Genomic DNA, 22,212 nt, shown 5'->3' on the forward strand with positions numbered 1-22,212 from the left:
AATCACATGACTTCGACAATCAGTAAATACCAGCGAAAATATCTTTATAAGTAAAGAGTTGTCGTATAAAAATTAAATACACGGGAAATGGCAAAGTTCACGAAGTCTAGTCTGATAACTGATCATTTTACAAAAAAAAAAAAAAAATCCGAGCAAAGGGGGGCGTACGCCCTCTTCGCCCCCTCTGAATACGCCACTGTTGGCGGTCCCCTGGCCTATCCCTAAATCCACCTGTGTATGCTTTTATCATATATATATGGCATCTATGGTATCTTACTGTGCACGCACGGTGTGTTTAAAACTCGTTTTCATCGGCATGACTTTTCGTATGTGTGTATATATTTTGTTATTCAATCGATTTGAAAAGCTCCCTTACGCTCGTGTTTTTGTAGTTTATGGAATATCGATTTAGAAAACAAATTTGAATTGAATTAAAAATGTAAGATGTATTTGTGTTTTTATTTTAGTTGTACGGTGCTTTTTTGTTCATATCATATTCTAAAATCGCAACTGGTATTGAGTGATACCAAATCTCCTTTGTTGAAGATACGATTAGTCCATCTGCAAAAATCAACAAAGAGCCAAAAAATATCTGCACTTTAAATAATCCAGTACCATCTGGGATTAAAAACATACTTTTAAGAAAATACAATACTAAGGTGAAAAAGAGTGATAGTTTATCTGATGATTTTTTAATGATAAATTCATTTTATATGTTTGGTTTATTGAATGAATGATATTTCCGGTGAAGCATTTTTCACTACAATGTATGCTTGTCGCTTCTTAGTCTAAATAATTATGACGTCTGGCAAGGCTATTTTTTTTCTGGGACGCCTTCCGAAGACGTTGTAGGAAGGCGTCCGAGAAAAAAAAATAAAATAGCCTTGCCAGACGTCATAATTATTTGGACTAGTCGCTTCCCTATAACGTTTTATAATGACCAAAACTTTGAAACAAATTGAGGTCTTTGACTTTTATGTCCGTAATTAAAGAGTAACAAATGAACACATTTTCAATAATGTTCCCAAATTAAATTGCATCCCAATTTGGCCAAACTGTGTGCACAGTCGCTTGAATTTAAGTGATATATATATATGAAAAAATGAATAAAAAAATACTGTTATATGTATATATATGAAAATAAATAAAAAAATACTGTTATGTATTAAAAAGTTTTATTTATTTTTTCATATATATATATCACTAAAATTCAAGCGACTGTGCTGTGTGGTACCCAATTTCCCCTTACATGTAAGTCATTTGTCTTATGCTTTTACCTAGAAAATTGATTCCAGAAAGCATATCTTTCATATATGTCCAACAATATACCCCCGTCCAACCCCCCACACACAATGACACAAATGCAATCTGACAGCTCCATCCACAGGCACTTGTTGTTTCTATTCATGGGAAGGGTGACTAGTAAACATATGGATAATTGACCCTCCCATCACAGGGGCTTGTTAAGTGCACGTGGGTCAGACAAAACAAGTGCCTGTGGTTTCATCATAAAATCGAAATTGGAATCTTGTGTATTATCATTTACTGCCCAGAAACAAACTACAATAGGAACCTAGTACATTAAATTTGTGCATGTGGCATGTACGTGTACTATTGACTATTGACTATTGTTCATATGTTGTTATTGATAACAGATTGGATCCGGAATTGTAAATTAATGGTTATATTCATAATTAATTTAAAAAAACAGAGAGGCCTGGAATGGTGTAATTTTTGATCTGACACAATTATTCTACATAATTTATGAAGTTGAATTCTTTGATATGGCGTTACAACTTTATGCTAGGGAAAAACTGGGATTTTGTTATTTTTGTAGTAGAGACATGATAGATTCTACCGGTAATTTAAAGGGAAAAGCAGTTACTGTACTTGTAAAACAGTCATGTAAAAAAAACAAAAGTCACCAGTAGTGAGCTGATAGACAAATTAATTCTGTGAGAGATCATATACTGCCTTGAGAATTTGAAACATTTAAACTACATTTTTGTACATTGAACATTTTGTATTTAACATTGATACAACATTTACAATCACTTCTCCTAAGTGGTGTCAGACATTTTTTTCTGTCTCCAAATCGGATACTGATTAAGGGGGATGGGACCCTGTACAATTTTCCATCAGTAGGTCTTAATTGGCAGTGGTAAAAATGTATGAGTTGACAGTCGACAACTTGACTCTAGTGTAGTATTTTAGTGGGACTAGTTGAATAGTTAATCATTTACATTATCTTCATTAAAAAATTATGTTTACAGTGGTCTGAATAAGGGTCCAGGAGACCCCCAGAATGCAGGATTTTTTACCATTTTTATGGGGAGATTAGTATTGTACTAACTGATTTTACCCTCTTTAAATAAAGTATTTATTATTATTATTATATTAATAGCAAGCTACAGAACCTTGCAACTTTTTTGTACAAAAGAGCAAGAAAATAAAAAAAACCTAATGATTAAAGAAGTTTGAAGGTTTTGTTTTCCAGGTTCTTGGTTCAATGTACATGTACATGTGTACAGTACAAATGTATATAAATGCAGACCTACATGTACATTGTCAGTGTTCTCCCCAGGCCGTTTTAGCGTCGCGGTACCGCGACGCTATATTTTTTCACCGTGATGCTATAATAATTCCCGCGACGCTATAATTATTCCTGCGACGCTATAATTATTTTGAAGATGCTATTTTACTTGTCCTCAATTTTGAACTTTCATCTATTATCGATTATGATCATAAAAATTATATCACCTTTAATTGTAATCCGTTTAAGTCGGACACTAAAGGCAATTAAGAGATTAAATAGCTAGGTGTTAATTGCCCTCAGGGTGATAACTGTTTGGATGCGAATATCCCAAGCTGACACTTGCGACATGACTAATACCACGTGTCTGCAATAACCAATTTCGACATGCAAAAATGCAATCACAAAACAATTCGAAATCTACGTTTTGTATTACGAAACTTCAAAGATTGAAACGATTTTAATTTTTTTTTAAAAAGGTCGTTTATTTGTGCAACTCTCCAAAAATTACATTCTTTCTCTTTCGGTAATACGAGAGCGAGAATTTTGGTTTAAAGCTTAAATAAGTTTAATACTTCTTTAAAAAGTTATCATAATTGGCTTAAGTTTATGTTTAATCCATTTAATGCATTAAAAGCGTCTTATTCATTCACAATCTCTTGTCAAACTATGTTTATTCTCGGACTCATTTTCGTAATTTTTTCTACGGCAGCCATTGCACATTTTTGTGTAAACTACGGATCGGAACCGGACCAGATATGACAAAAATCCGCATTTTCACGATAATGACAACAGATGGACAGTAAAAATATACCAAGAGAGAAAACCACGCTTTAACAGACTATTTTTTAGATAACTTTGTTAAAAATACATATCATTTTAATGTAAAAATAAAAAACAACTGGAACATGAATTTCATAAACATGATAAAAAAAGTTTTTAAATTGATTTTTTTTTTGCTACTTTAGCTACTTTAACTTTACTTGATATACTATAAAAAATAGTTAATTTTGTGTACTAGATTATATACAGGTTGATCTATAATGAACCATTCATTCATTTGACTTATTGTTGGGTAACTGAAACCACATATTTATTTTTATTTGGCACAAGAGGAAAAAAATAATTCTGTAACTATAAATGAATAAAGAAAACATAAACTGAAACAACTGTTTTTGTGGTTATAGTTTTAATTGTATTCTCAGTTATGAATTGAACAATATAAACTAAAACATATTAAGGAAATAGAGCATCATCGCGACGCGACAAACGAAATTAAAAAAAAATACAGTTATTTTTATTTACGCAAAATGTGATGCTATCCAAAATTTCTGGGGAGAACACTGATTGTATATTAGCAACTTTACCATTTATACTCCATTGGGCACACATACTGTTACATTTAGATATGATGAGAAATCTAAATTAATGGCTGCTTTAAATCTGCTTTTCTGTTATGTCTTCTTCTTTTTTTAAACTTGTATTAGATTGCAAGAGAACATAGAAGATGTTTTGTCCTCTGGAGGTGTCAATAAAATGGCAAACTGTTTGTTGTTAGCAGAACATTTGTAAAGGTGTTAACATTTTTAAAAAGTTGAATTTGAATGAACATGCGGGAATATCTTGCTACATTGAAGACCTGTTAGTGACCTTCTGCTGTTGTTTTTTCTATGGTCGGGTTGTTGTCTCTTTGACACATTCCCCATTTCTATTCTCAATTTTATGTACATGTAGCAATTTCTTAAACAAGTTCTCCTTTGTTTCAGATGGCTGATACACCAGAGAATGGAGAAGATGCTTTGTTAAACTTACAAGGAGACCAGGAAGAAGTAGGTCTGACAGATTTAGATGGTGAAAACCAGTTTGAAGGAGGGGATGGAGATGCTACAACAACACAGGAAGAAAGTGCGGTGGAGGATCCAGTAAGTGTCATTATCTAATTAATGGTGGCCATTAAAACTATGTTCACCATGATGGCCCTTATGTCCATCATTATACTCCCTGTTGATTAGTTAATACACAAAACTAGTCAAGGATAAAGGGAAATCCCAGGTTTGATGACCCCAAATAAATGGCCACTATTGGATGTTGACCATTATTAAGAGTAAGTCGCATGTTGTACTGTACATGGAAAATTCTATTCTTTAACAATATCACAGTTAAGCTAAAAATATATTGGTGGTTCCATTTTCACTATACCTTTAAATTCATTGATAAAATATTGTATGGATTAATATTTGTCCAGTGTCCAGTAAGAAGGTCATTTATGTTAATGTACACAATCATACATAAAAATTTACCCTTTTAAAACATAATTAGGTGTTTCACAAATAATATGTGACTACAAAGTGAAATCATTTCTTAAAAAACACTGCAAAAAATTTCATTCTGATTGGTAAAGTGGTATTGTCATAAAAAGTTTGAAACATATGAAGTGAACAGTGGTACATGTATAACAAACATAGAATTCCCTCACAAAATGTTATCACACTAGTACTCTATAATTGTAATTATAAATTATGTATCTGTTACCAAAATGTGAAATTGTTTCTTTTAAGGAATTAGAAGCCATTAAAGCTAGAGTTAAAGAAATGGAAGAGGAGGCAGAAAAGTTAAAACAAATGCAAAAATCTGTAGATGAAGAAATGCAGATGACTTCACCTACGTTAGCACAGCCAGGTAGAGTTATAATATTATCACTTCTATATATGTATTATTATGATTTATACTACCAATATCATTATAGTCAAAGTAATTATTTGTCAGTCTAAAATTTTCAGTTCAGTTAATTAGATGGCCTTTGGAAATAGATACATGTTTATCAGGGCTTCCAAAAAACATTTGAGCCAGCCGGACATTTTATATCTGATCCCGATTTTAATTCCTTAAGACTAAGTCACAAAAGGCAATTTTGGTAATCAGATGGCCATTCCAATGATAATGACATTAAATTAAAAAAACGATTTTAAACTATACTTTGTTTTGGATGTTTGGATGTAAACTGTTAAATTAGCAGTGCATCATTTAAAGTGTGCACATCAGGGTGCTCATATCTGCCATAGACTCTTTATTTGTGCAAAATGACATGTCAAAAACTTCATTTTCGTTTTTAAAATCACGTTTTTCTAAAACCGGATGTTGACTTGACAATGGTAAAACATGGACCGTAAACGGATACGTAAAATCCGTGTACGTTTGAAAGCATGAGTGACTGAGTGAAGAAGCTCTTTCCATGTTATTTCTTCACCAAAATGCTTGAAATGAACGTTAAGATACAGGTATCAATGATAATTTTAGCATTTTGAAGAAATAAAGGATGCATAATTAAATTTCCCACCTTTGCACATGCGCACACGTGTTCTAGTTCATTCGACGTAGTTCTGACGATTTTTCATTTAAACCTTTTAAATTTTTTTTTATCAAATCATGTAGATAAACTAATTTCTTATAATTTTAATCTTTTGGACTAAATCAATGAGCTACAAACCGCTGATATGTAAGAAACTAATTGTGAATAGACTGATCAATTTATACGATGTCCGGTAATGAACATAGTTTACCTGTCACCTGAACAGGTAGATATCACCTGTCCAACAACTAATTAGCCTTGATTAAAATTAGAAAGTATTAAAGTAGGGGTTGTTTTGATAGTAATTTATCATCATGTCACTTTTATGACCGGAAATGTGTAGATGTTAAAGGCAAAAGGTTGGGTCAAACAGATCGTGACTTATGTTAAAATGACCGAAAAAGCCTTGAAAACAAAAATGTATATGACCGTTTCATGCTTTGCCCAGCCGGACTTTTACCGGACATTAATCAAATGTCCGGAATATATGACCGTTTTGGAAGCCCTGATGTTTATAAACATCTTGTACATTGTAGGTTCATAACATTAAAAAGTGATAAGTCCTAGTTTTCTCACAGGCAAATTAAAAAAATAGAAAGATTTCAAAAGATTTTAACATCATATATTCAACAACAATGTACTATTTTGATCCCTGGTTCAACTGAATATCTATGGTAAGGTGACATTAATAATATGATGCTGTTTCATGCATTTTAACACAGCATACATGTATATATTTCTGACATCAACATTGATAAACGTTTCTGATGTATGTACACTGATGCCATCCAGGAAAAACAGACAATCTTTAAACTAAAATTTTACAAACACAGTCTAGTTTCTTTGCTCAACCAAATATTCAGTAAATACATACATTTATACATATCATTGTCATTGATATCATTGTAATTTCACAACCTGAATCTTAACCTGAAGAAATTCACATCCACAATTATTGTGTAATCTTTTCAACATAGTCACGGGGGAGAATGATCCTTGAAGCATGTTAAGACATGAATATTTTAACATCAGATATGTCAGCTTTTATATATAATACGTTTTTGTTTTCTAATTTAAGAATATGTAAACTTTGCCTACATATTAATTTACTATTTTTTAGCTGGTTTCCCAACAGTAGAAGAAAAATTAGATGCAGATGCAAGGTCTATATATGTTGGTAATGTAAGTTGTTTAGAAAGTACCTGACGAATAACAGTCTGCACCAAAAACTTTTTCAACTACTAGTCCGAAGACCAATATTCTGACATTTTTCTTATTGGGCCAAACAAAATTTTGCAAAAACTTACTAGTCCGAATGAAATTTTACTAGTCTGGGGCATCGGACTAGTGGCTAACCGTGCAGACTGGAATAAACATATAGTTCATTTAGTCTCTATCTGGACTACAATTAATTTGAATTACAGTAAAAAATTGAAGTGTTGAACTTTCTGGATAATGTATTAATATTTTAAACAAATATACGTTATTTTGGAAAAAGAACATATGATATGAAACAACAAGATAATGTTAAGGAAGAGTATTAGAATATGAACAACTATATGATCTTTAAGATTTAAAAGTAAAATTCATGAAACAGTTCCGAAATTTTTTATGCAGTTAAGCTGCATTATGCGAGCACCCTAGATTTGTGTTCTACCCAATAAATCCTGAAATACTTGCCATTGTTATTATCTAGCCTGCTACTATGTTATATATAACTAATTGAACACTTTTTTAATACTTTTTATTCTGGATTACAAAAAAAATGACCAGAAAAACCTTAAATGATCGTCGATTTATCCAAAAGTTTTAAAGTTACACATAGGAAGTAGTGCTTATTAAGAATCATTGTGTAGTTCATTATGACTTGTGCTTTTAGCTAAGATGTCAAAGAACAATTGTATGAAATATTTAATCGCCGAAAATCTCTTAAGACAAGTAGTTTAGATTTCCCAAATGACAAAAGTCGTAGGAATATTGTTTGTCATCAATACGTAGTACAACTACGTCAGTAGTCTATTATATAATAAGTTCAACTGTTCATGCTGTTGGCGGCAATTTCAAATTAGAAAAAGAAATTTTCGTAGCTTTTCAATTTGGAGGCAGGTGTGCAAATTAGCGGTGGTCAGAGTTCCGCGACCTTCCACTTTTGCAAGCGGAATTTCGACTAGGATAGTTGGTTTCTAGCTACGCCCGACGTAGTCACCTTTATACATTTGAAAGAAAATAAGAAATTACTTTGCAAACCTTTTCACCATGTTCACCAAAGTCTCCAATTAAACGAGCTAAAAACTTATTTTTATCATTATTATTCATGACGGCGATGTTCATTTTGTTCAACCGCTAGCTTTATACAGAAAATCACCGACAAATATTGTATAGATTCGAGTAAAATCGTATCTGATTGACAAAAACAACATTGTAAACACATAACAATGGCGGCCGTGAAGACAAAATTTTACAAAATCGGATCCGATTCCGGAAGCGGATAAGGGTAATTCCGGGTTTGGCGATCATTTACAAAATAAATCCAAGCAGGTGAAAAAATACATCTATGCATGGTAAATGAATATAAACACTATTATTGTACACCGAAAGATATATGTACAAGAAAGAAAAAGCAGAAAAATATTTTATTCAGAAACTCAAAATTACTTTTTGACAAATTTTAATTTAAAAATCCAATGCAACGTGACAGCTGGGAACAGTATATCTAACAATATACATGTTCATGGTCACAGTCTAAATTTTCTTTATAAATGATAAATGATGATAATGCATGTGAGATGCTTTTAAAGTGTAAACATATTACTGCAATTTCGAGGGGTTATTTGTTTTTTCTCAATTTTGAAGGGTCAATTAAAGTAGCTTAAAGTTTCATTCTTTATTTTCACAAATAATGCAACTATATTATATATACCTTAATGTAAGTAAATCATATGATATATAGGTGGCATTCTTTGGGCCACTTTACCCCCTCCTGTTTGATAACTTGGAAACGGTCAAGCTCCCCACCCCTAAACCATATGAGGGACAGATCCAGGATTTTAGGTTAGGAGGGGCGCAAACTTAAATTTTCGCCGAGCAGAGCGAGGCTAAAAAAAATTGAGGTAAAATTATCGGAATATTCTTTATTAAGCTGAGAACAACCCATACTTTGCAAATTTAAGGGGGTGCAAGCCCGCAACCCTCCCCCGTCTGAATCCGCCCCTGCATATATTCAAGTATAGGACAATATGATAAATAAAAAATGAAATATAGGGGGAGTCCCTGGAGTTACCCCACCCCCTCCTGTTTGAGAACTTGGAAACGGTCGAGATCCACACCCCTTAACCATATATATTCATGTTTGTGACAATATGAAAAATCAAATGAAATATAGGAAGAGTCGCTAGGGGTCACCCACCCCTCCTGTTTTAGAATTTAAAAATGGTCGAGATCCCCATCCCTAAACCATATATATTCATGTATGGGACAATATAACAAATCAGATGAAAGATAGGGGGAGTCCCTGAGGTCACTGTTCACCCTCCTGGTCAAGATCCTTACCCCTAAACCATATATACTCATGTATGGGACAATATAACAAATTAAATGAAATATAGGGAAGTCCCTGTGGTCATCCCAACCCTCCTGTTTGAGAACTTGGAAACGGTCGAGATCCCCACACCAAAACAATATATATTCATGTATGGATCAATATAACTAATTAAATGAAATATAGGGGGAGTCCCTTGGGTCAGCCTACCCCTCCTGTTTGAGAACTTGGAAACCAATGAGATCCCCACCCCTAAACCATATATATTCATGTATGGGACAATATAACATATAAAATGAAATGTAGGGGAAGTCCCTAGGGTCACCCACCCCCAGTGGCGGATCCAGAAATTTTCATAAGTGGGGCCCACTGACTGACCTAAGAGGGGGCCACTCCAGTCACGCTTCAGTGATTCCCTATATAAGCAAACAAATTTTTTCCCAAAAAGGGGGGGGGCGGGCCCCCTGCCCCCTAAATCCTCTGCCTACCCCTACCTGTTTGAGAACTTGAAAACCGTTGAGATCCCCACCCCTAAATTATATATATTCATATGTATGGGACAAAATAACAAATCATTTACATTTACTATGGGCAAGTCAGTCAGACCTCACCTTTGATCCCTGTTGTAGTGAACATTTGTCTGATTCGTGTCTCATAACTTTTGTACTATAGAACATAAACTCAGTTTTTTTTCCAGGGAAACCAGTCCATTCATACTATTACATGTTCATACTAAGTCAAATTGAACTTCTAGCAGTCAAATAAAACCAAGGTTAACTACCAAGTAGAACAACTGCAATCATTGGGAACTTGTACCACTGCAGACTCACCATAAAAAAATATACATTGATATATGCATTGCTTTTGAAACCTTGATAACATATAAATTATTTGCCTTAATAAATAAATCATTAGATAAACATGATTGTACTATATATGAATGTTTAATGTTGAGGCAACATTGCAACAGTTTTCATAATTACGGTTGCCTTGGTTTTTGGTTAACTGCCTTCAGCGCTTACAGCGCTTTGATTTTTATGTCCCATTTATGGGCATTATGTTTTCTGGTCTGTGCGTCCATCTGTTCGTCTGTACTTCTGTCCAGCTTCAGGTTAAAGTTTTTGGTCGAGGTAGTTTTGATGAAGTTGAAGTCCAATCAACTTGAAACTTAGTAAACACGTTTCCTATATTATGATCTTTCTAATTTTAATGCCAAATTAGAGATTTTATCCCATTTTCACAGTCCACTGAACATAGAAATAATAGTGTGGATGGGGCATTCTAAACTTGGGACACATTCTTGTTTTTACATGTATTGAATGTATTAAAAAAAAAAATTATTTAACATAAAACTTAAATATTGAATATTGCAAGCAGTACGTCATCTTGGTACATTGTATATATTTTCTTTTCAAAACTCAAGAATACATAACAAAATTAACCATGTGTCAATTTTCAAGATGTGGTGAGATTGTTTGATCCAATATTTAAAATTACATGAACATCAAGCGGAAGACAACTAGAGTCATGTGTTTATGTTGTAACTTCAAGATCTTTAGTAAAAGATAAATGGTTGAAAGTAATCATGATATTAAGAAAAATGTAAACTCAATCTTTTTTGGTATCTAAATACAATAAGCTTAGCAGAGTGTCTGTAATTAAGTGTGGATGTGAATAGAAATTTAATTTGAAAGATGTATGTTCAGATATAACTTTAAAATTTTAGATGTTTGAAGTTACGACTATATAGTTGTATACGGACATGTTTTTAAAGTTATTCAACTCTTTATTTACAGGTAGATTATGGTGCCACTGCAGAAGAAATGGAACAACATTTCCATGGATGTGGTTCAGTAAACAGAGTGACTATTTTATGTGATAAATTCACAGGACATCCCAAAGGGTAAATACTGTCTTTATGTATTCATGATACTAATTTAAGTTTATGCTATGGAACATGTTTCTTTAATAATCGGAATCTGATATGTTAAGTCATACCAATACAGTCCAAACAGAGCAGTCAATGTATTTTGTAATACATTGTTTTTGCATGTTTAGTTGGTTTAGTCAACAATTTAGTATAACTTGTCACTGCTTTAAGATGATCTGTCTGAGGGACAATATCAAAAATTCAATGAAGGATAAAAAACTTAATTCAAATAGTTTGAGGATGGGAGGGGGAGTTGTAAAAATTGCTGCAACTTTTGTGTTTAATTGACATTGACTTTATATATATTCTTATTGGTCAATCTTATATATATCCTTATTGGTCAATCAATTTTTTCCAAATTAAGTTTAAGGGGGGGGGGGGGGGGTTGTAGGGGGGTCAGTGAACAAATTATATGAATTAAGTTTTTTTATCCTACATTGAACTTTTGATGTCGTCCATTAAGTGTAAATTGGTTTCAATAATTGAATAATTTTCTAAGAAAAAATGATTATAAGTTAAATATCCATGATCATAACAAGTCAGTGGAAGAGTTATGAACTAAGATGATTTTATGACTTGGTTAGCTATGATGATTTAATGACTCTGTTTTCCTAGTTCATGTTTTTGAATATTTATGTATAGAGTATTTGCTTGGTATTAATTTTATTGGAACTATTATTTGCATTTTGAAGGTTTGCCTATGTAGAATTTGCAGACAAGGATTCAGTAACAACAGCTCAAGCATTAGATGATTCTTTATTTAGAGGAAGACAAATAAAAGTAAGTAAATGTGGAATGTACAGTTATTAATTATTTTATTGAGCAAGTTGTGAATAAAATATACCCTGTACTGAAAGGTAGTCATTATCAATCTTGTTATATTACCAAATTTATGAAGAATAACCAAATCATTGTCTCGGGACAAAATTAATAATTTTTATGAGCCTTTGAAACTGATAGATATATTATACATGTATGTAAGGTTCGTCATGCATTCAGTCCTGTTTGTTGCTGAGCACATGTAAATCTTATAACTGATAAATGTATGGTTAATTTCTTATCACTGCAACACTCAAAACTAAATATTTTGGACATTAAATATTTCTGAAGCATACAGTGTTAAAATTTTAAAACCTGTCTTCCTTCTTTTATAACTTTTGGAATAAAAAAAAACATATTGTATCAATTAATTCATGTCACAAGCAAGGCTTTATATGGCCAATACGCCCAGAGACATTATTTCATAAAAAGTGCATACAGTCTATACAAATTATAAATTGCATAAACTACCCTCCTTTAAGAGTTGACTAGTCCAACAGATAACCAACCTATCTGTCTTTACTACTGTAGAACTAGGTTACTACAACAGAAGGGTTGTATACCTTACCTATTAATGACCACTTTTCAGCTATCAAGCAAACTTACAGCAGATATTACCTTTACATACACATTCAATGCAAACAGCTGTAACTTAAATTTACCTATTTATGTGCTTTATTTGTTATAGGTAACAGCTAAAAGAACCAACAGACCAGGTATCAGTTCAACCAACAGACGACCACGAGGTGGTAGAGGAGGGGGTTATAGAGGTTCACCAGGGGGATATTATCAACCAAGACCGAGAGGCAGATTCAGGTACAATTACACACCCAAACAACATTTAGACATTCTTGTACAAGTTTTCTTTTTTATTTAAGAATTATTTATACTGCAAAACTAACTTAATTTCACAGTGAATTATTTTCATAAATTATAATTTTCCAGCCAATATTATGGTATCTTATTTTCTCTTTCATCATTTCTTATCTCTACTGCACAAACAAAATTATTATTATGGAAGTAATTTGCAGCATTTTTTTTCCCAATTTCATTTGGATTTTGAAATCAGCTAAAATCAAAGAATCAAATTAACATGAGTTATCTCTCTTTACCTATAAATGACCTAGAAAGAAATCTGTAGACTACTTTCAATTAGTGTAACCTCCTATATTCCTGCCTATTTAAAAATTTTAATGACAATGTTGTCTTCCTACAGCAGAAAAGAAACAATTTTACACTGAGAACATAAATCAAACGAGGGAAATTTCATGTGGAGATCCAGGATTTCCAGAAAAAAGGGGGGCCCTAGCTAGATAGCAAAGTATATGCATTTATCATATATAGAAGGTAGCACCACTTAAAATATCTGTCTCTGAATTTTATTCATCAATTCTTTTCTAATTCTAATATCCAAATAGAATTATCTGAATAATTAAAAAAACAGGGTTCTACAGTCAAGGCCAACCAAGGCAGGTTTTTAAGTTTTAAATAAAGAAATTGCAAATTTTGATTTAAATATGAACCTTCTCATGATTTTCTTTTGTCATAATGAATAGCAGGCTCTTCTTTTGTATTCCATTGTTTATTTGTGGGAGGGTCTTTTAAGTATTTAGGGAATTCATAAAAATGATATTATTGAATGAATCAACATGATCACTTCTAACCCTTCATGTGTATGTATATTTAAGTCCAACATATAAGGCATTTGAACTTTTAACATTGCCTCTGACTTGCACAAGCTGATCCCCTTTACTGGTAAAGTCGAAAGAAAATTTGAAAAAATAAAAACCAAAGTTTTAAATGCAGAAAAAACGCAGATTTGATTATTATTTCATTACTTCTTACTGAGACAGATCTTTGCCACATATTGTATTCAGTGTTCTCCCCAGGATTTTTTTAAGACGCAAAATTCAAGGGCACGTAACTCTTTTTTTATAGTGAACTTTTGTGATCTGAATCAAACAGTCATAAATCATGACCTGCAATATGAATTATAATGCTTTGTGTTGAGTGTTTAATAATGCAGAGTATTAATGAATTACAAGAATATATGTGAAAAAAATTGATTTTAAACACAAACGTTATTTATATTCAGTCAATTAAAGAAGTCAAAATATAAATATCACAAACTAGTCAAAATGTTCACTCAATTTTATCATCGGACGACATCATCTGACAATTTAAATCTTTCAGGTTCAGGTATTTCACATCATTTCATACTCTTTACAAATCACAAAAAAGAAGTTGGTATTGACATCAAACGCTAACCAAACCTTTTAAATGACTTATCCAGAAAGAATATAGTTATGATACTGTTGTCAGCTCATTAAAGATGGTATAAGTTTGTATCAATATTGATTCACTCCGTGTCTAATCATTGGAAATAAACTCATTTCTTTCTAAAACCAGTTGCTAGGTTATGTTTTCATATACTTTATGATGGAATGATACTAAACCCCAAACGAGAGTGATTGTCCTTGATTTTTTATGAAGACCATCTTTCAATCAATTTAATTGGAGGTGGCACGTCAGCAACTACTAGTTATATCTGTCAATTTATGTATCTTTGTCATTTTGCGTAGATTCTTTTTTACCTATTCTGACATCGGACAATGAACTTAAACTGAGTTTTGCTGTGCTTTTGTTTTCTACCTTGGCTATAGGTATAGGGCGAGGATGACATGTTAAACCTGCCGCTTTTTTTGCGACTGTCCCAAGTCTGGTGATTTTGATCTTTGTTAGTCTTGTATGATTTTTAATTTTAGTTTATTTATGTTTTGGAGTTTAACATAACGTCCATTTTCACTGATAAGTGTACGTTTCAATTAAGTATTGTTGATTGTCACACAAGTCCCGACGCACGAATTCAAGATCAATAGATGTTCAATGATCATTTCATTTTAGAATAAAAATATGATGTCCAGTTTGAGACGAATTTACCTTGCAAGCATTTTTCACTTTAAAATATTTAAATAAATCACTCCTCGTTATCTTTAATCAAAGTTTATTTTATTTTTTTCAAGTACAAATACTCTCATTCATAATTTTCATCGTAAATATCTTTAGCAATGTGTATTCAAATTTATCATGTGTATTGAACACGTTCATTGGTCATGTTTAAATAGATTCTTCTTCTCGACCAATGAAAAAATTCTTTATTTAAATGGTCAAGTAATCACACACACGATGCGTAAATACAATGTATTTGAGATCTATTTCTTCAGTTTCTGCACTGAAGTTTTTAAATTTTTAAATTTTCTTCTAAAAATATCTATCTTCTTGATGATCATTTACGCTATTACATGATAAGATAGTCTGATAAGGCTGAGATAAGCGTGGCTCAGGTAAAACTAATTATCAGTTATTGCGTAACAATGACCGACCTCTCAGCGGTGATCAGCAACTTGACAATTTCTTACCTACATTTATAATGAAAATGTGAAAATTAACACGCTGAGGAATCAAGTATTAAGGGAGAGTGGCCAATAAAGACGCTGCGGGATTTACGAAAATATTGTGAAGGTGCTGCAGTGCGTCATATCGGCCTGTGGAGAACACTGGTATTCATCTTGTTTGTCTGTTCTGACAAATATTTCTGTCTCACTTTTTTCTTGTAATACTTCATATTAATTCAGCTGCTTGACATTGACAAGTTGAAATTTGTGACCACTATTTCTAGATTGTCAGGCAACTGCTTCCAATTTGCACATACTCTAAATTTTTCCATAGGTTGAAAGAACTTTAAAACTTTGTCAGCATTTTCCCAAGTACTACTTGACAGAATTACTTCATATTGTATATATATAGTTGGCCGCTTGAAAATTGTGATTTGTTACATGTGTGTGCATTCCTGTTCTGAGAGATACTTTACTTCTAGTTATCTGATAATTTTATGAGTGGATGTATGCTTAGCAGGACATCGCATGTAATTGTATAGAAATGAGTGATGGTGTGTTAACACTGAAAGATGCAATGGCATACCTGTCTTCGACTTGAATCAAACAGGGATAATGTACATGTAGGTGGTCCTTAACTTAAAGGGTATAAATGTGCGAGAGAAACTAAGTTGACAGCTTTCTTGAAATCTTGGATAATTGAAGTAGACGGAGGAATAAAAAAAATTAGACTTAGAAAGGATCTTGGTTTACAATCTTACCTATTGAACATATGAAGATTCCACTGTGTGTTCAAAAATTGAATAGGAATCTATTTATTTATGTTATAAAAATATACAAACTTCTATTGGAAAAGTACATGGCATTGACTTTTTGATTTGTAAACTCATGGAACCTTTGGAATATTTGAAATTTGCTAAATTAATTTAATTTGAGTAGTTTAGAATTTTTGAAATGATTTCAATTTGATTCATAAACGATTTTAACTTGTGTTATGTGTATTAATCTTTAATGTTTTTATCTTTTCAGTCGCTTCAGAAGGGCAACATACTACTCCCCATATTGAAGAACCATATTTTACGGCAACCAAAAATTGTGGTCATTTTACCAGTCCAGAAGATGCCAAATTTATTTATCATTTTTCGTATAAATAACATTTTATCATATTAAAAACTGTTGTACAGCTCTTAAACATTAGAAAAAGGCTAATTGTTTTAAAAAGAAAAAGAAATATTTTACCCTTTTAAATTTTAAAATTGAATGGCAGATTTATAAAACCCTGGCAAAGAAAAAAAAAGAAAATGGGTTAAGAATCAAAAATATTTTAAAATTTTATAAAAAGATTCCATACAAATTTCAAAGTATGAACAACAACAAAAAAGAAAACATAAAAAAAACCTTTTCCTTGGTCTATAAAAAACATTAAACATTAAAGACAATTGAACCTTAGACGTTTCTATTTTTCAAGTAATTTTGGTTAATAATTGTCAAATGAGAAGTCCCTAATACTTTGGAACCAATTTGATATGGGAACTCAATTTAGAACCTTGTAGGCATGGACCTGACATTCTTCAATTGATTGACATATCATGTTTGAATTTGATTAGTCAAATATAAAAGTGTAACTTGTCTTGATTCATTGATTGACAGGTTCTTTTTTCAGGTTTGCCGCCATCAAAGCTGACCAGCAATGCAAAATCTGTTGGTTGTGTTACTTTCCAACAGCAAGGCATCCACTTTGTAATTGTTTTTAATGTGCAATAATTTCCAATTTTAGAAATGTTATGCCTTGCTTTTGGAAAGGATTTAGACTAGGAGAAAACCAGGAGGGAGGGTTAAAAAAAGTAAAAGAGAAAAGTAGAAAAGAATAAAAAAAAAGTTAAAAGAAGAATAAAAATAGAATGAGATATAAATGAAAAGCAGTATCTGAATGGTGAAAGAAAAAGGGAGAAAAAATAAGGGTGGGACAAATTAAAAAAAAAGAAAGGAAAACATTGGTGATCTTAATTTAAAAAAAAAGTAGGAATAAAAAGAAATTGATTTTTAAAAAAGGGAGGAAAAAAGAAAGAAAAAAATGTAAAGAAGTATTTGAAATAAAGATATGAAAGTGACAATTCTTTTTGTCTTACTTGATAGTTGCCATAACCATTACTTTTAGTTTTCTTTGGTGTAAAACCCACTTCAGTACAACTTCATGGACGTTAGCTGGTCTTATTTATATTCATTACAAATCTTCTAAACTCTCCTTCTATATGGTTTGTGTTTGTAAATCTGTGAAATTTCTCAATTATTTGGTCATGTTGGTATGAAGATCAAAGAGACTGGACATGATCATTAAACTTATTTAAGGTTTGAATCTAGTCCAAAATTACATCATGTATTCCTGTTTGAAATCTGTGCCTTGTTTTGCTAGTCTGGTATACAGAAATAAGATGTATGATTGACAATGAGACGCCTTATTACAAGAGACCAAATGATGTAAAAGTTAACAACTATTGAGCACTGTATTTTTGCATGAAAAACGTTTTTAACATTTTTATTAAAAGATAAAATGACATTTGATGAACAGTCAGTATAAATACACAGAAGTACATATTAGACAAAACAGGCCACTGGTAGATGATTTTATTCAACTTTTTCATTAGCCGCTACCTTGAGAGTTTAGGCTTTTTTTTTTTACCCTCTTTTCATCAATTCATGATTTATCTTCATTTGCTATTGTCTTAATTTGATCTATAGGTATTACAATTGTCAAAGTTGCTAGTTTAACAAACAGTATAAAAAAAAAAGTTTCTTACTGCTGTACAAACAAGTTACGATGCACACAAACATCTCCCTGAATTTTGGTCATCATTGCTCTTCAACATCATACTTTATTTGGCCTTTTAAACTTTTTTGGATTTGAGAGTCACTGATGAGTCTTCTGTAGACGAAATGTGCGTCTGAACTAAATACAAAATTTAATCCTAGTATCTATGATGAGTTTATTTATCATGCTATATAATGTTCATTTTCCTTGGATTGTACTTTAGTTACCTGGTACTTGAGATTTCAAAACAAGTTCGACCGTTCTGGAGTTTTACTTGTTTGACTCTTCTGGAGATTTACTCGGCTAGCAAATTATCTTGTATCAACAAGGTTTGACTGTAATGTCATATTAACGGTAGCTAGGATTAAAAAATTGCAGCTTTTAATTTTTCTGATTGTTGAATAGAACCATTATTCAAAAGGTGCTGTTAAGGTATTTATAAGAAACAATTTTGTCAAGAGAAAAAAAAGATGTGTAGAAATTTTGTTATATGTAAAAAAGAAGATGTGGTATGATTGGCAATGAGACAACTGTCCACAAGAGACCAAAATGACAGAAATAAACAACTATCGTTCACCATACGGCTTTCAACAAAGAGCAAAGCTGGCATGTCAGTAACTGCTAGTTTTCCTCTGTCAATTTATGTATCTTTGTCATTTTGCTTAGTTTCTTTTTTTTTTTTTTACCTATTCTGTCATCGGACAAGGAACTTGAACTGAGTTTTGCTGTGTTTTTGTTTTTTCTACCTTGGTTAGAGGTATAGGGTGAAGATGTCATGTTAAACCTTACGCTTTTTTGTGACTGTCCCAAGTCTGATGATTATGGCCTTTGTTAGTCTTGTATGATTTTTAATTATAGTTTATTTATATGTTTTGGAGTTTAGAAGGACGTCCATTTCACTGATAAGTGCACGTTTTTATTAATGAGAAAACTCCAGCCCGCCTTCCGGTGCAGCCGGGATTTTCTCGCTGTGTTGAAGACCCATTGGTGACCTTCGGCAGTTTCTGCTCTTTGGTTGGGTTGTTGTCTCTACACATCCCCCATTTCTATTCTTTTTTTTTTCCTTTTAATTCATTTCCTTTCTCAGTTTTATTGTTTACATATTATACTGAGAAGCGTAAAAAGGACGGGTTTCAACTGAATAAATGATCCTAGAATACATGACAGTGTCCTTTCATCTTCATTAGTACTCGTTACACAACATCTACTCTACAAGATGGACGTTCATCACCTCCGCTACAAGCTCTATCAACTGCCAATTTGGAAACATTCCCCTGACAACATCTGTAAATTTCGGATGCAAGTTCCCTTCAAACCAGTACGAAATTACAGCCATCATCTCGGATATTGTCTATTTAAGACCTGTTGGCATTGGCAATGATGTAACGTAGACACATTTTTTTCTAAAACATTTAATATTTGCCAACGGTGACATCCCATTAGTCCGACAACCATTATTCCGACAGCCCATTTCTCCGACAGCCCACTATTCCGACAGCCCATTACTCCGACAGCCCATTATTCCGACAACCCATTACTCCGACAGCCCATTATTCCGACTATGCGTTTTTATATGTGTATGGGTAAATTTTCTCTAAGTTTGCTAGTTTTTGCATGTGTGTCTTGATCTACCTTCTTTCACTAGATCTTCGGTTCCCCTTTTTCGCGTATCAGGGGAGTGAGGTTTCCCCACTATCAACTACATAAATAAATATATCGGAGTTGGATAACACTACCCACCCTCTTTGGTCGCAACACTTGCTCTCCTTGTATCATTCATCTGAGTTTTATTTAAATTAATTTTGTCGCAGAAATAAAGGACTAATGAAGCGTCAATCAAAATGAGAAAAACAAAGAGACAAATACATACTCAGATCCTTAAAAATTAGAAGACAAATATATAGGACAAAATATGTGCTCAGAAAAGATGAGCAATTCCAATTATGAATACGGTATCATGTTCGTGAATGATAATCCACGAAATACGGAGAAAGTACACAGCACTTCCAATAATCAGACATAGTCTGAGAGATGAAACTCAATATGATTGTAGGAATACCGATTTTATATCCTGAGCTTATTTTAAAATCTAGAAAAATATGGTTCTTTTATTATGGTTGGTGGAGATGCAGGAACGATGATTTACAACAAAACTTATTACGAAAAACAAATATGACGGACATGATTATTTCGACAACTTCTATCTAAATATTCATAAGGAAAAGTGATATCGGGTCAGTGACTGTACATGTCATAGAAATATACATTCAACGCATTTTAACTGCTCAAATAGATCGAGTGCAGTATAAAAGCCAATAACAAACTAGTAAAAAATCTAAGACAATGTGTGACATTCTTGTCCCGCTTGTGTCTCTGTCAAATTGTCTAATTTTAATAACTTAGTACATTATGTATTTTGTTGGAAACTTGACACTTATTCATTTAAAGATTGTTTTCAAGAAGAAAAAAATATTTTGATTGCATTAAGAATTGAAAATGCTAAAGAATAATAAAAAAAATCGTATTGTACAGGTGATAAAGTTGAGGATGAGCGTCATTTTTCAATCGAATGCTCACTTCATAATAATTTGAGGGAGGAACTCTTTCACCATATTTCTAGCACATGTAAGAACTTTAAAAAGTTAGTTAAATATGATAATTTTTCGGTGTTAACACAAGAAAACTACTATTATTGGGTGGAAAATGATGATTTCATTGTAAGTTCTTTTGAATTCTGTAGTACATGTCTTGATACTGACTGTTATTTGATATCAATGTGTTAGTTGGTTTTTTTTCCATTTTGTCATGGCTCTGATTTTGACTGAAGCTTAATATCGTGCTATAAAGATAATTAAATCATATTTCTATTGTTATGACTTAATGTTGACCCAGTAATTAGACTGCCGCTTCGAAAAAATGGGGGGGTATACTGTTTTACCTCTGTCTGTCCATCCGTCCAACCGCCCATACGTCAGTTCGTCCGTCCGTCCCATAAATATTTCGTTGCATCTTTTTCATGAACAACATTACAAGGATTTCAGAAAGGTCTATTGAAGTCGGCTATATCGTGTGATGCGTTTTCAAATTCATTACTCATAACATGACAGCCAAGTTGAACATTTTCGTCACATTTTTCTCAGGAACTACAATACAATGATTTCTGAAATGTGGTTTCAAGGTTTATCTAAGTCAGTTATACTGTGTGGTGCTTTTCAGATTCACAACTCTAAAACTTCCTGTCTACCGAAATATTTGGGCGGGGGTGTCATTAGTAACTCGTACCATCAATGGTTGTTCTTGATGCATATGCTTTTTAGAGATCCTTTAATTTGGAAAATGAAATATTCTTTTCTGTTATATTCTATATACAGATTTCGAATTTAGTATATAGAAAGTATTCGAACTACCTTAGCCTTATGTTATATATACGGAGTTATTTCTTAAAATATGTTATTACATATCTAAAAGTAATAATACAGAAAGACAAATTTTGTTTTACCCTGATATCCTGATACTTGACTTGATAAGTGTCGGACTTATTGGTTGTCGGAGTATTGGGCTGTCGGATCAATGGGTTGTCGGACTATTGGGATGTCGGACTAATGGATATTTAATACAAATTGGAACTAAACACTTAATTGGTCTATGAACACTCGTGCTACATCTTTCATAAAACACACAAAATGTAGATAAGCGCTTATCCAATCAACACGACACATATGTTGTCTCCTTGAGAAATTTCCCAATAACATGTTATAATCCGCATTAAGAAAGGCGGTGACAATGAAACTGAAACAATAATAAGTGGATTGTACTGTGTAACAGTGATACAGGATAAA

At 32.4% G+C, this 22,212-nt stretch overlaps 1 protein-coding gene across 1 annotated transcript; it reads left to right on the plus strand.

Annotated features, from left to right (window-relative positions):
• Window positions 1–536: 536 nt before the first annotated feature.
• LOC143080498 (polyadenylate-binding protein 2-B-like) lies at window positions 537–17,487 on the plus strand. Its single transcript, XM_076256362.1, has 8 exons — window positions 537–659; window positions 4,300–4,455; window positions 5,092–5,212; window positions 7,003–7,064; window positions 11,217–11,323; window positions 12,043–12,130; window positions 12,858–12,985; window positions 16,594–17,487. The coding sequence occupies exons 2-8, from the start codon at window positions 4,300–4,302 to the stop codon at window positions 16,628–16,630; spliced, it is 699 nt and encodes a 232-aa protein (XP_076112477.1). The 5' UTR covers window positions 537–659; the 3' UTR covers window positions 16,631–17,487.
• Window positions 17,488–22,212: the final 4,725 nt, after the last annotated feature.

The sequence above is a fragment of the Mytilus galloprovincialis genome, chromosome 6 (assembly GCF_965363235.1).
Source record: "Mytilus galloprovincialis chromosome 6, xbMytGall1.hap1.1, whole genome shotgun sequence".
Taxonomy (NCBI): Eukaryota; Metazoa; Mollusca; class Bivalvia; order Mytilida; family Mytilidae; genus Mytilus; species Mytilus galloprovincialis.